At 33.7% G+C, this 14,513-nt stretch overlaps 1 protein-coding gene across 1 annotated transcript in view; it reads left to right on the top strand.

Moving 5' to 3' along the window:
- Positions 1–14,513, top strand: part of LOC145672845 (tryptase-like) — a 113,461-nt gene that overhangs the window by 53,365 nt on the left and 45,583 nt on the right. Inside the window, exon 5 of the mRNA XM_081741997.1 lies at positions 7,118–7,239. Within this exon, the coding sequence (XP_081598123.1) occupies positions 7,118–7,239 (122 nt within the window). The remainder of the gene's footprint in view (positions 1–7,117; positions 7,240–14,513) is intronic.

Raw genomic sequence — 14,513 nt, 5'->3', positions numbered from 1 at the left:
AACTCCCTACTTCCCCCTACAACTCAAGGACGCCGATCCTGGGTTCCCAGGCCCCACCCAAACCTTATGTGGGTACCACCCAAACCCTATTGTATTTATGGGTGTACAATATTTGGCATAACTTGAGTGTAATTTGTCTTAAAATCTCCTGTAACACGAGGATCCCTTTGCGATTCAGAAGTGCTGTATCCAGAGTTTTGAGTTTTTCTTGAACACAGCTCAACTGCTGACAGTACACAGTTGCATTGATGAAACATTTAAATGAACAATGGTGTATTCATTAGAAGGCTTTTTTTAACGTGAACATTTTATATCTCTTGCAAATCAAATAGTGAAGTTTCATCTGATCAAGCGCAAATCTGGTTACTATAAGAGTGAAATTTCATTATCGTGTGATTTTGTTAGATTCAAATTTACTGTTCAACAGTTAAATTATATATATAACTTTGGAGTGACGGCCCACATTTGTGAGCGTAAGCCTGCTCCAGCGCCATCTAACAGTAGCATCCCTAACAGTAGCATCAGGAGCTTTCTAGACCTAGTCGCCGTCACGTTTTCATTTCTCGTGAAGCACCGAATGGAAATCGAACCCCTGACTACGTGGACATGAATCCAACGATCTACCCATTGCACTACGGTGTTCCCTGTTTAAATTATATATTGTTCAAATTTAATATAACTTACACTAAGTGAAAACACTGTACAGTGCAAAGTACTCTACTGTGTGCTGTTCCTTCTGGTATTGGACTATGCATAATTTAAAAGAAGTTTACTCTAATCAAAACAAACACTTCTTATTGCAAATCTATATTACAAAAGTGTAACCTCGGGATTCACGTAAAATTGATTCAAATACGAAGTTCTCCGCGACCCAATGTGTATTGTTTTAATTTTAGTGGTCTATACCGGTAATTTGCATATTGGTGGGCCTCCATATATCTGGAATTCAACCATACACTACTATAACGCTCGGACAGAAAATACCATATATATATATATATATATATATATATATATATATACACAAGGTGTTCATTTATTATGTAACCGAGATCCAATGGTGAAATCCTCTCACCCAAACAAATAAGAAAGCCCACATGGAGGAAAACCGCGTTGTTTCAAAGTTATGCGATGCCGAAAACGAGGAAAGTGTAACTTTGAGGCTGTCTAGCTCGAAAATTATATTAAAAGCGGTTAAAGAAATATTACAGGAACTAGTACATTCTCTATCTAAATATCCTTATTTCAGAGTTGGGTCTTACAGGCTCAGCGAATTTTATGGAGGGAATCAAAACCCTGGTTTAAGTACAGATACTTAAAAAGAAGATTGGACGGTGTTAAGGTAAAAGGTCGTAACCCTCAAAAAATTGAAAATGTGGATTTTTATCTTATTCACTTCGCTATAGGTCAGGCCATAGGCACGAAAAATATCGTAAGCCTGTCTGTATTATTAAGCCAAATAAATCACTTTTTACATTTGTCTTGCAAGGATGTAAATGGAATTTAGAGGTTGTTTTCTTGCTCTCGTGAAAAAAGTTTAAAATGAGGCTTACGACGTTCTACCTTAACATTGTCGATATGTTTCGATAGAAAAATATTTAATTATTGGCTTATTAAGCTGTTATGTCGTGTGCATGGGCATTATCATTTGTAAATTTCACATTATCATTAATTTTAATATCTGCAGTTATGCAACCACGCATAACCGATTGTTTAATAAATTAATACAAAATAACATTGAAATTGATTTTGCTATGCCACTCACTCCCTACATAATTTCACTTGTAACAATTTTACCATGTTTAGATGATCTATAGTACAGATATCTCAATTAATAGGTATTTGATTATGATATTTTCAATGTTATGCCTTATTTATTATATAAGGCAATTTAATTGTAATATGATAACAATGTAAATTATTAGTATTTTAACAACGATTTAACAACGATTCTATTGTTACTATTTTGAATTTGCTCAGTAACAACACTGTATCTATTAAAATGTATTTTATTAGTTAGTTTATGGACTCTATTTTCCCCATTTACTGAAATCCTGTTTCCTCTTTCAGAGATCTTGGTGTTATCATTGACAGTAACCTTACTTTTGCGGATCATATAAGCACAATATATCATAGTGCTATGAGAAAACTGGGATTCCTTTATCGCTTCACTGACATAAAAAAATCCTAATTCCTTAAGCTTGTTCTATAAATCATATGTTGCTCCCACTATTGACTACTGTTCTCCTATCTGGTTTATGGCCTGCCCTACTCATTTTAAAAAAATAAATTCCGTAATCAATTTCTTTTTAGCCATTGTATCCTACCGAGTACCTCACCTCCGAACACTTCCAAAAAATGACGTTTCAAAAACTCTCAATATCAAACCTTCCCTAGTGAGAAACAAAATTTCTGACCTAATATTTTTGCAAAAAAAATTGTAAATGGCCACATATCATGTGAACAGTTGTTAAGTCAGATCAATTTGCGTACCCGCTAGAACAACACCGTCTAGTGATCTCTTTTACACTCGTGGGTTTTCTCGGGGTTCTCCCGTTTCCTGCCACTTTCTTCATTCCACCATTTCATTCATCTCTCATCATCACCGTCTCCTTTAGCCTAACCGGCATAACCGTGGGGCGTAAAACTTAAAGATTTCATTTCATTTTTCTTTTACACTCGAGCGGCGAGAGTTAATATTATCCAAAGGTCCCTTCTAATCCGAATTATCAGTACCTATAATCAGTTGCCAGAAACTGTAGACGTTTCTTCAATTGAGTATACTTTCAGATCATCTATAAATAAGCTATTTTTGTAATATCGCTGTTGTGTTGTACCATCTTGACCTCAAATAGTTATTGAATTGTTATGTTATCAAATTGTTAAAATGTTTCAGTGTAAAATGGCCTAGTGCTGTATCTGGAACATGTTATAAATAAATAAATAAATAAATAAATAAACAGGGCTTCAAAAAATACTTTAGAATTATCTCACTGTTCTTTTGCTCATAAAAGTCATATTAGACTTCTAATGTATCTTCTACTGTTAATTGGTCGTATGAGATTTAATAGTTTGTTTATCTTCTCTTTCTGGTATTTTATTCATATCTTGCTCTTTTCCTACACATTCAACATTCTTCCATTACATATTTTGATGTTCCTTTGCTGATATTTATTTTTACTTTTCTTCTTTTTTCTTCTATTGTTCATTTTTAGATATAATATTAATTTTGTAAGTCTGTTGTAACTGGGATAACTCCTGTAATAGGCAGCAATAATAAGTAAATAACACAGTTTAACATCAAAGAAAAGTGGTTGATAACACTTGCAAACCAAATTCTAATACTAAATATTATTTGATAACGGTGATCTAAGTAAAATAAATGTCATACAAACAAGAGATGATAAACAAATAATTGCAGGGATATAGAAATCCGAAATACTGTGGAAACAAACATAAGGGCAAAGTCTTCGAAAGCCTGTTTACTGAAGAACGGGTGTAGCATGGTACCTTCACTGACACCTCACTTTTTCTATCCAACAGTAGAAACGGTAGATATTGCGAGTAAATGATGATGAAGAGTTGAGGAAACGGGAGCTCTTAAGTAAACCAATTAACACGATGTCGTCCACAATTAACACAAATTTACGTACTATAACGTATTAATAGAGTATAGCTAATCCTTTGGTCCCGCGTACTACATTGAACAAGAAATCAGATAACACTGATAATTAAAACAGATGCTCGATGTGTCCTCCGTCAGCCTCAATGGAATACTCTGCACAATTTTTCAGTGATTCACGATTGAAACACATAGGCGTATTATGAATCATTGCAAGTCTATCACGAATTTTTTGCTCCAGTTCGTGTATTTCGTTTATTTGTGTTTTGTACAGTATACTTTTCAGGTGTACCCACAAATAAAAATCCAAAGTATTTAGGTCAAGGGAGCGAGGAGGCCATTGTATGTTCCCTTCTCGCACTGTTCATCTGTCTTGGAAGTGCTGATCAAGAAATACCCGAACATCTCGCAGATAATATGGTGGAGCAGCATCGTGACTAAACTAAAGTTGAGACTTTCTCGAGGAAGAAATATTTTCCAACCATTTGGGAAGATTTTGTTGAAGGAATTGCAAGTATATTGCACTTGTGATAAAATTTATGGCCTTAGAATTTCGTCCCACAATATGTCTGCCCATACATTAATCGAGAATTGATGTTGGTGCCGGGTAAGTAAATTTGCGTTAGGGTTTTCTTCTGACCATTGGTGTTCGTTGTAGATGTTGACAACACCATCTCGCGTGAACCCAACCTCATTAGTAAATATGAATAATAAAGGTAACAGAGGGTTTTCCACACACCGACTGGAGGATAATCTCTTTCTTCTTTTCCTTGTACATGTTGCAAGTGGTAGGGATACGATTGTTTTTCGCGAAACATTTTCCACACGATCTCATGCGAAGCACCTTCTAGCATTGCTTGCCTTTTGTATTGGTTCAAGGATCTTCTTTACGTATCTGAAGAATTCTCTCTTCTCGATTAGGAGTCAAGACTGTCAGAGGGCACCCAACTGAATCATGGAGAGCACGCACATGTCATATCGATAACAGCAAAAGCGGAATACTAACACGATTTGGAAAATGCTCATGATATAGTCGTTTTTCTTTATGTGGATTCCTTCGCGCACGATCCTATTTCAGTAGTATCACACACGAGATGAACATAATACACCAAAACATTTAACGGCACGCACTGCACCATGTGTTCTATTCAACTAAATTGCGTACGAGAATTACAGCAAAATCGAACACGCCTGCTATAGGACGACACCAGGTGCATCTGTTCAGATGAAACAAGTGAAAGTGTGTGCACCAATTAGAACAAAACCAAGTTTGTTTACTATGTTTATTATCTCTATTCCTTAATGTACTCTTTACCTTGTTATTCAGAGTTCAATGAGGTTTCGGAATCGGTAAGTGATTTTGATTTGATCTTGAAAGTAATAGTGCACAATCAAATGGTCATAACGTGTTAGAAAATGTGTCCATTTAAAGAAATGAAATGTCAGAAAAGGAGACAATGAGACTTTCCTCTAAATTTGTTAATTTCCATTCAAATCTAACCGTAATCTCAGAATCTCTCGTCTTCACCTCGTTTCACTTAGTCCCTTTCCTGTTATTGTCCTTTTTCACAGATATTTCCGTAGTCATTCCCATTCAACATTCACTTAAGTTCTGAACCTTAAGGGTACAAACTGTGACATTAAATTTAAACTTTCCTTTCTTTCCATTCACACCGTTCTAGAGTGTATTTACATACTCACAGAAGTAGAATCAACTTGTCATCTCAAATACGCTATTTTCGTTTTAGTTCTTAATAATTTTTCCATGTTCATTTTGGACCGCATGTATGTGCATACTTTGTAAACATAAATGTAACATTCTTCTGAACTACAGAATCTACACTCTTCGCTAAGTAGTTTTTCGAATTCTTTACCCTGATGTCCATTTTGACATTTCGGATTTCTGTATCTGTCTATGATCTTCCATTTACATGACGTTTTTCTTGCTTAGATGACAGTCATTAAAAGGTTTTTGATATTGGAACTTTGTTTGCAGGTGTTTTCAATCACTATTGTTTTATGTTAAACTGTATTATGTGTGGCTGCATAACTGCAGATATTAAAATTAGTGATAATGTGAAATTTACAAATGATAATACACATGTACACGACATAACAGCTTAATAAACCGATAATTAGATATTTTCTATCGAAATATATCTTCTTTTTTTCCATCTGTAATTAAACCAGAGTTCCAACCCCTATCAAATTCGATGCGCCGGTAAGACCTAACTCTGAAACATGAGGTCTTTAGATAGAGAATGTACTAGTTCATGTGACATTTCTTTAAACGCTTTTGATATGTCTTATAATTTTCGAACTAGACAGCCTCAAATTTACACTTTCTTTGTTTTCGGCATCGCATAACTTTGAAACAAAGCGGTTTTCGTCTCATATCCATATGGGCTTTCTTATTTATTTGTCTGAAATGACTGTCTTTTACGCTAACGTGTCGATGGTCAGCCGCATTTTAAACAGTAACATCATTCACTTAAGTTGTGGATCAAGGTAAATGGCAACGTTACGTTTTCATTTAACATTTGGTGCATAAAGAGTGTAGAGCCCAAACGACTCATCCGATTAAAAAAAAAAAAAAAAAATCTTTCACTTTAGATTGAAAACATCATATTTGGAAACGCTTTCCCCTCTTACATATTGTTGTAACTCTGATAATAACAGAGTTACCCTATGTCAGGGGACTTTTGAGACATCCTATATAAATATATATACCGGGTGTTTCAAAACAACACCGTCAACGTTTGGGAGGTGATTCCTGACATCGATATAAGACTAAACGTATAGACCAACCTGGTTACACAAATGTTTCCTTTCTGAGTTATATGACCTACAGCAGTCGGGTTAAGACTTTACTTAGGAATTAACATGTGTCCTATCCAAATATCTATGTTTCAGAATCCTCCGGTACTTCCGAAACAATTTTTATAAAGGTAGTTGGTGAGTACTTGAAATTATCTGTCCGTTGCCAAACTGCCTCTATAAAAATTGTTGCATAAGTACCTTAAGATTCCGAAACATGGATATTTGGACAGAGCACTTACTAGTTCCTAAGTGAAGTCTTAACCCGACTACATTAGGTCCAATACTTTTGGAGTTATGGACCTTCAGAGTTCATTATTTTTTCAGGTTTTCGGCAGCCTATAACTCCGAAAGGTAGCATTTGTGCACCCAGGTTGGTCTATACTTTTTGTCTTATCTTGGTGTCAGGAATCACCTCTCAAATGTTGTCGGTGCTGTTTTGAAACACAGTGTATATAGCTTGTATTCAGTCTTACAATGTATGAAATACAAGGAAGCGTGTAGTGCCCGTGTGTAGCATTCCAAATATTAATTCTAACAATTGATTAGAAACACAACTAGGTGAGTGATTCGTTATAAAATAATAACCAGTAATAAATTGTATTTTTTCCTGCAAAATTTAATTATTAAAAAATATTTCTCAATGCTTAATTTAATTCTATTACGTTGACTTTTAAGATCAAATTATGGGGCCATTGGTTTAACCAAACTACTGGTGATTGGATGTATTCTCCAACCATATGCAATGGTATTTTACTAACAGATAGATGGATATTAACAGCTGCACATTGTTATTTCACGTACGTATTACACTTATCTGTTTCTACTTTTTAAACGAAAATAAAGAATTTGATAATTTTGTTTAAAAAACCGTTATACCTAGTTTTATTATATTAATATAGTGTTACGGAATGCTCTGGGGTCTCTATTAAGAGGTGCCTAACGCTGTCTAAAAAGTCAAAAATAAGACAACAGAAGATGATTTGGTGCATCACCTAGTTAACCACCAGATTATCCATTGCACTTTGGTCGGGACCTGCTTTACCATATGTATAATACGTGCATTTTGAGAAGGGGCGCCAAGTTTCGAGGGGCGTCAAAACTATATTATTTAAAATAAATATTTCTTTTTGGAAACAAACTTCATAATGATGGTAGTTAAATTTACTAAACCGACCTTCTATTTGAATGCTACATTAATAAATCATTTTTAGGTCACATTGATTTAAGGTCACATGGACAGTGGTAAAGCAAATGGTCAAACGAATCCCAGCTTGATTGTTGTAAAATACAAGAACTCAATTCTCGAACAGTATCAAACAGTTGTTCAATTTTTTTTAGTTAGTTATTACAGTTTTGATATGAAAACTAGCCTTGTCTTTGTCACAAACAAATTCGTTATCATTGAAGTTGGAAACAAGATTTTTTAAAAAAATAAATAATAAATGTAGAAGGAAAATCAAGAAATAAAGATAAAAGAGCTATCTTTGATTAGAAACTGATATATTCAGATTGAAACTTGATATTGAATTTTATAAAAAGGATTACTATCTTTCCTCTGCAAGTGTGTTTTCTTTATCTTTCACTAATATAGATTATTATATAAAGAAAGAAAAACAGATGCAATGAGATTATATTTGTAGTATTTAGTCCTTTGTGAGTGCGAGTGCTCTTTCTCCTCCCCTTCGTTGTTCATGATGGAGTTGCATACTTAAAATTGTGGCTTCTAAGATTTGTTCTTTCTTGCACAGAGGGGGTGGGACAAATGATATCAGTGCAGGGGACAGCAAATTGCCTAGGGCCTTGGCTTTGGTAGTTGCAGCATAAGAAAATTTAGTTTTGAAGAAAGTGTAACAAAGCTTCTAACATTTGATTCGATTGGGATTGTGTGTCTCTTCGTCTGTTCCTCAATAGCTCTCGCAAATCTTATCCGATTTTAAAAAGGATAGTATGTTTCCTTCTTCAACATGCAGAAATATCACTAGTGTTTGTGGTTGTAATCCACTAAGAACAAGGGAGCAAAACAGAGTAAACTCCATCACATATCATAGGTTTGTACAAATTCATTCGAAACAATTTTCCAGTATAAACACGTAAAAATGATTCGAATTTCAAAGAACATAGGCAATTTTCTTCAGGACATCACAATCATTTTCTTGATTGCGGCTAAAACCTGTCAAGTAGGTAAAAAGTTCTTTCCAATTTCTAAAATTATTTAAATAATATTAAGGTTCTTTATTTAAATAATATTAAAAGAAATTAATTTTCCTCGATAAATTTATCCGAAATTATTTGATTTTGATGTAGTAAAACCTTTCGTGTTTTTTCTCCAAACTCTGGGACAAACTCTACTATTTGGTATTGTTTCAATCCATAGAAATAGTAAGTACACGGGTAATCTAAGTAACATCGGAAATTCGCAAATGTGAACTACAGGGGAAAAAGGAGGTAGGTCAGTTTTTTATAACTTCACACAATTGTTAGTTTTTATAACTTCACATTTGTTAGTTTTTATAACTTCACACAAAAGTTTTCCACTGGCTTATTTCCTTCTTCCCTTGTAGGCGAAATCTTTAGCATTAAATTTCTTAGTGAGTAATAGAGGTCTGCGCAGATGCGGATATATATTTCTATTCTGTGCGGATAGCAGATAAAGTTGTGGATATTGTTTTCGGTATCTTTTCCCTACCTAAAAACGCTATGAAATTTGTGATGATGGTAGAAAGAGCACTAAGAAACGTTTGTTTTGAATTCAAAGTTTTAAAACCTGGTTGAAAAATACCTAAAATAAAAATAAGTGTGTTTGAAGCTTGTGAATCAGTGACAGCAAAAGGGCAAGAAATGACACGAGAGTGTTGGTCTTTTATTGCTTCTTTCAATATTTTTAGCAGCCGTTTTGTAGGTGAATGATATCTTGGACCTAAACAGAACAAAACGACAGTCCCCTTCGCTACTTCTCAAGTACCCCTATTTACTGAACAAAGAAAAGAAAAATGAGAATTGCAGCCAAAGACCCTTTGATAAAGTTGAAAATTTTCAGATCATTGACCTTGAAGATACGGATGCGGGTGCGGATAGAGATATTTCGGATGCTGATAGAGATGCTGCGGATGCGGTACGAATGTGGATGCGATATTTTATATCCGCGCAGACCTCTAGCGACTAACGTTTTTCTTACTATGGGATTAAGTACACCTTCCAGTCTACATAATTCTGCCGTTAACTCATTTTTGACCATTTCATGACATATCTCCTTTTTCCACTATGGTATCCAAAGGCAAATAGAAAAATATTGCATCATAAACTAGGTAAAAATTATTCATTATTGATAATTCCTATGTACATTTTCCTTAAGATATTTAGATCATGATGTTGATGATTCAAATCGGTCAATAATCAGAGGAAAAAAGGAGGTCTTCAAAACTTCGAAAATCATTTTGCTCGATACCTTTCTCTAAAATGATTTCTATTTTGATGCAATTTTCTTTGAAGCTTACTCGAATTACCATAATGACACAAGTCAACCTTATCATTTACCTTAGCCTTATACGAATTTAATTTTTCACAAGAATGATTCAACTAAGTTCGCAATCTATCTTGCTGGTAATTTTTTCTGTATGGCAAGGAGTTAATTTAGAAAATACAGATCGGCATTTGTTTAAATTGCTGGAAGAAATCTTGTCTTTATCTGCTCTAGCACCATCAGATCGACTATGAATCGTTATAACTATTATATAGTTTTCTCCTCTGACATCACTAGGAATTTTATAATCAATGTATTTAATTGTTTGCGCTTCCATAATGTACTGCCACCTTCAGGACGGTTTTCAATTTGTTCATTATTACCGAGTAATTCAGATCTCTGTTGTTCTCACGTACCGTAAACTGTATCATTATATCACAATATTGCGAGCGGTGATGATATTTAGTAAGAAGCAAGCAAAAATGTTAATACTCACAGCAAAAAATAGCAGAGTTTTCTTCGACATGTAAGAAGCGCTTTCGGAAGAACCTTCTTCAATCGTCAGCTTCCTTAAAATTCAAAGAGGGTTTAAAAAACGTGAAAGAGAATATGGAAAGGCAAAAACTGGTTAAAAGGATTAACAAATATAAAACACAAATCTTCTTTCAAAAATTAAACACATTCGAATGGCATTCACTGTCATTGTTCACTGTTGTTTACTGTTTCCTTTTCTTGCTTTCCAGATGGCGAAAATATGTAGTAAAACGATTACTCCAAATCATATTTGATTCTCCTTTATCTAAATTAATTGTTGGTTTATCTTTATGGATATAATTACAAAATAGCTAAAACCACAACGGAACTAAAAATCAAAGAGTCATATTACCTCCGATCAATCATTTTACTACATACTTTCGCCATCAGGAAAGCAAGAAAAGAGAACAGTGAACAGCAGTGAACAACGACAATGAATGTCTATTCTCATGGGTTTAAGTTTTGACAGAGGAATTGTGCTCTACATATCTCAACTATTTTAACCATTTTTTCCCTTTGCACATTCTCCTTCATGTTTTCAAATCCCCTTTGATTTTTAAGTAAGCTGAAGATGAAAGAAGGTTCTTGCGAAAACGCTTCTTACATGTAGAATAAAAATCTGCTATTTTTTCGGTAATTACTAGCCTTTTTGCTTGTTTCTTACCATATATCATAATTTGACTTATCAGTTGAGAAAAAATTCTAATTTTTCTGATTTTTCCCTTTTGTTCTTGTATCTAAATTTCAATTTGCAAATTGAATCTCGAAATTGTGTACTCTAGTTCATTTAAGCTCGATTCTTTCTTCCTGACTCGCTTCCTTTCACTTTCCCCTTTTGGAATTGCTGCTACATGGGGAACATTTAAAGGGTTTTATTCACCATATCTAATTTCAATCTCTTCATCATTATCTTTTTTTTTTTTTTTTTTTTTTTTTTATACTACCTGTTGGCAGATTGGGAAGAAGTGTCACAGAAGAGTGCACAGACTGATGTTAGATATTCTGTGGTTGCTAAGATAAGCAAGATACATTGAAGATTTTGAGTACATGTCGTAAGAACAAAGATTAGAAAGAATATAATAATTATATGAGTTGGGAAAGATTGAAAAGGTGAATATTGTTAAGAAGACAACGATAAAAATAAGAAGCTTAAAGATAAGAATAAATATTCAAGATTTACATAATAGTGAACGTATGAGTTTTTATTACTTTTGCATTACAATTCAGGTTAGTTTAAGATAAGGATTAATCAAGCTACTAACACTAGCCAAATATCCTTTTCGAAAGTGACACCATTTCATTATTAAAAGTTAACACTACCCTACTGTATTGACATTTATTTTGTTAACCACTTCGTTGTCATCAATTTCTGAAAAGTGTTGCGAATTTACACTCTCAGATTCAAAATCCAGCAATTCTGTTCTAAGCCTACTGCATGAATACATGATGGAGCCATGTGAACGATACCGTTTGAAAGGGTGTTCTATTCTAAAGAGAATGGTGGACGAACCATGGTCCCAGCATAAATAGGCTTGTCTCAGAAAATTTTTGTATTACATCTGGATCTTTAGGAGTAATCTGAGACATTGTTTGGTTGATTGGTAAATATTTTTTTCCGCCCTTAGTATTCAAGATAGAAGCTTGAAATTCTGTACACACATTTAATGTGCACTTAGTATTTTTCAGTCGATTTTGAGATCTGTGCGTTAACACAGTGCGGTATCCAGAGGAGCACAAAATTTGATTTTTTTTTTCAGAAAAAAATCCAGATTTCTCGCAAACTTTCCTGCCTCAGGGACATGATAGGGAAATACGAAGGGGTAACGTTTGAAAGACTTTTCTATTCTGAACAGAATGAGGTATGAACCATGATTTTAGGATAAATAACGGTGGTGCTGTAGCTGTTTCACTGAAAGTCTTAAAAAGAAAGAACTTAAAAGGGTTAAATCACTGAACAATTAAGGGAGAAGTACATTAGTGGAATACACTTAAAAGATATACAAAAAAAAAAAAAAAATATCATTTTGATGGATTGTAACACTTATTTTTCTGATGAATTCCACTTTTCTCTCACTCCTTGGGTTTAAATCGTTGGAGAATGGGGAAATGAATTTAATCCATCATTCTCGCGATTTAGGAGACATATTTCACGATAGCAGTGAGGTACATATTTAGGCTTTTTAATTGTTTCTGTTGCTTGAATTTAAAATCAACCGAGAATAAAAGAATGAATCGGACTTCATTTTGTTCCTTCCTCTGTCACAATTTAAAAAATAATCCACGATAACTCATGAAGATTATTCTGTTTTGACACAATATGATGCGTATGCTGTTAGAAGTTTTCTCACACTCTTTTAATATTCAGCATACAAACTACTCAATTGTGTGTGAATCAATTACTCTGGCTCCTAATTTTAAAAGTATATTTCAAAGGTGCCTTCGTTAAAAGGAAAACTGATATCCAAGATTAAGAATTAATCGTGTCAGTTGAGATTCAAATTGGAAATGGGAAGATGATTAGAAAATATTCAAATAAAATAGTTTCCGCTTTTTTCTATACTACGCAGCATCGCTAATTTGTTTTAATATTGTTCTCAAAATTAATTCTATATTTTTCAAAAATGTATAGGAAAGAATATCCTTGTAACAAAAGAATTACTGACTAAACTTCAGCACACACACTATTTTAAACTATAATCTGTTACAGTTTCAGATATCTACCAGATCCTTCATCAGACCTACATCAGATAGTGTCTATATAGTGTCTGATGAAGGATATATTCGATATCCGAAACCGTTAAACATTATAGTTTATAAAACAGTGTGTGTTAAAGCTTTGGTCAGTACTTCTTTTGTTACAAATTTCAACTCAAAGCCATGGATAGTGTTATCATAGAATATCGTTATATTAGGTCTATCAAAATTTATTTATATTAATGTTGTTAAAGTCAGTATAGTGTGCATTTGAAAGTTCTTGGTCCAATTTCTAAATGAAAATTATTGAGGTTCCAGTCCTTGTCCATTTTCTAAATTTAATTTCATTTCTTCATCTCTTTCCCAAATTGTGTTTGTTTAAAGGCAAAATAATTTATTTCTTCTCTGAGAAATGTAGAAGGCCTGTTGCGAGGTAAGAATATAAGTCAAAATTGTAGTTTTGAAATAGATTTAGAGGCCATTAACATCTCATCATCATAAGACTAATGTTTGAGAATACTTATATATATCTACTTTTCTTTATACATGGTGTTTCGAAACAAGACCGACAACGTTTAGGAAATTATTCCTCACATCAAGATAAGACGAAAAGTATAGATCAACCTAGGTGCACAAATGCTTCCTTTCGGAGTTATAGGCTGCCGAGAACATGGAAAAAATGAACTTCAAAGGTCCATAGCTCCAATACTATGGGACCTACCATAGTCGCGTCAAGACTTCACTTAGCAACTAATATGTACACTATCCAAAAAATACATGTTTCAGAATTCATGTAACAATTCTTATAGAGGGAGTTCGGCTATGAGCATATAATTTGAAGCACTCACCAACTACCTCTATAAAAATTGTTGCGGAAGTGCCGCAGGATTCTGAAACATGGATATTTAGATAGGGGACATACTAATCCTAAGTCTTGACCCAGGTATGGTAGGTTTCATAGTGTTGGAGCTATGGACCTTTAAAGTTAATTTTTTTCATGTTTTCAGCAGCCTATGATTCCGAAATTACGAATTTCTGCACCCAGGTTGGTCTATATTTTTTGTCTTATCTTGGTGTCAGGGATCACGGCCCAAACGTTCTGGGTCTTGTTTTGAAACACCCTGTATAAAGAAAAGTAGATTAGTCACTAAGCTGGTTGTATACATGTAAATTTTTATCTTAAATACATTTTCTCCTACTAATTTTATTATTATTATTATTTTTTCATATGAGGTACGTCTTCGCGTACTATTTTAATTTCTATTAATTAAGATAGTTTCTTAAATTATAACCTCGCGGAATATTAATTATATGTATAATTGGATTCTTCATAGGCACAAAACAATTTATAATTGCTATAAAATTAAAATTTCAACGTCTCAC

Source organism: Thermobia domestica, chromosome 16 (genome assembly GCF_964235325.1).
Source record: "Thermobia domestica chromosome 16, izTheDome1.hap1.1, whole genome shotgun sequence".
In the NCBI taxonomy this organism is placed as follows: Eukaryota; Metazoa; Arthropoda; class Insecta; order Zygentoma; family Lepismatidae; genus Thermobia; species Thermobia domestica.
Note: the sequence above shows the minus strand (reverse complement) of the source record. Positions and strands in the feature narration are given on the sequence as shown.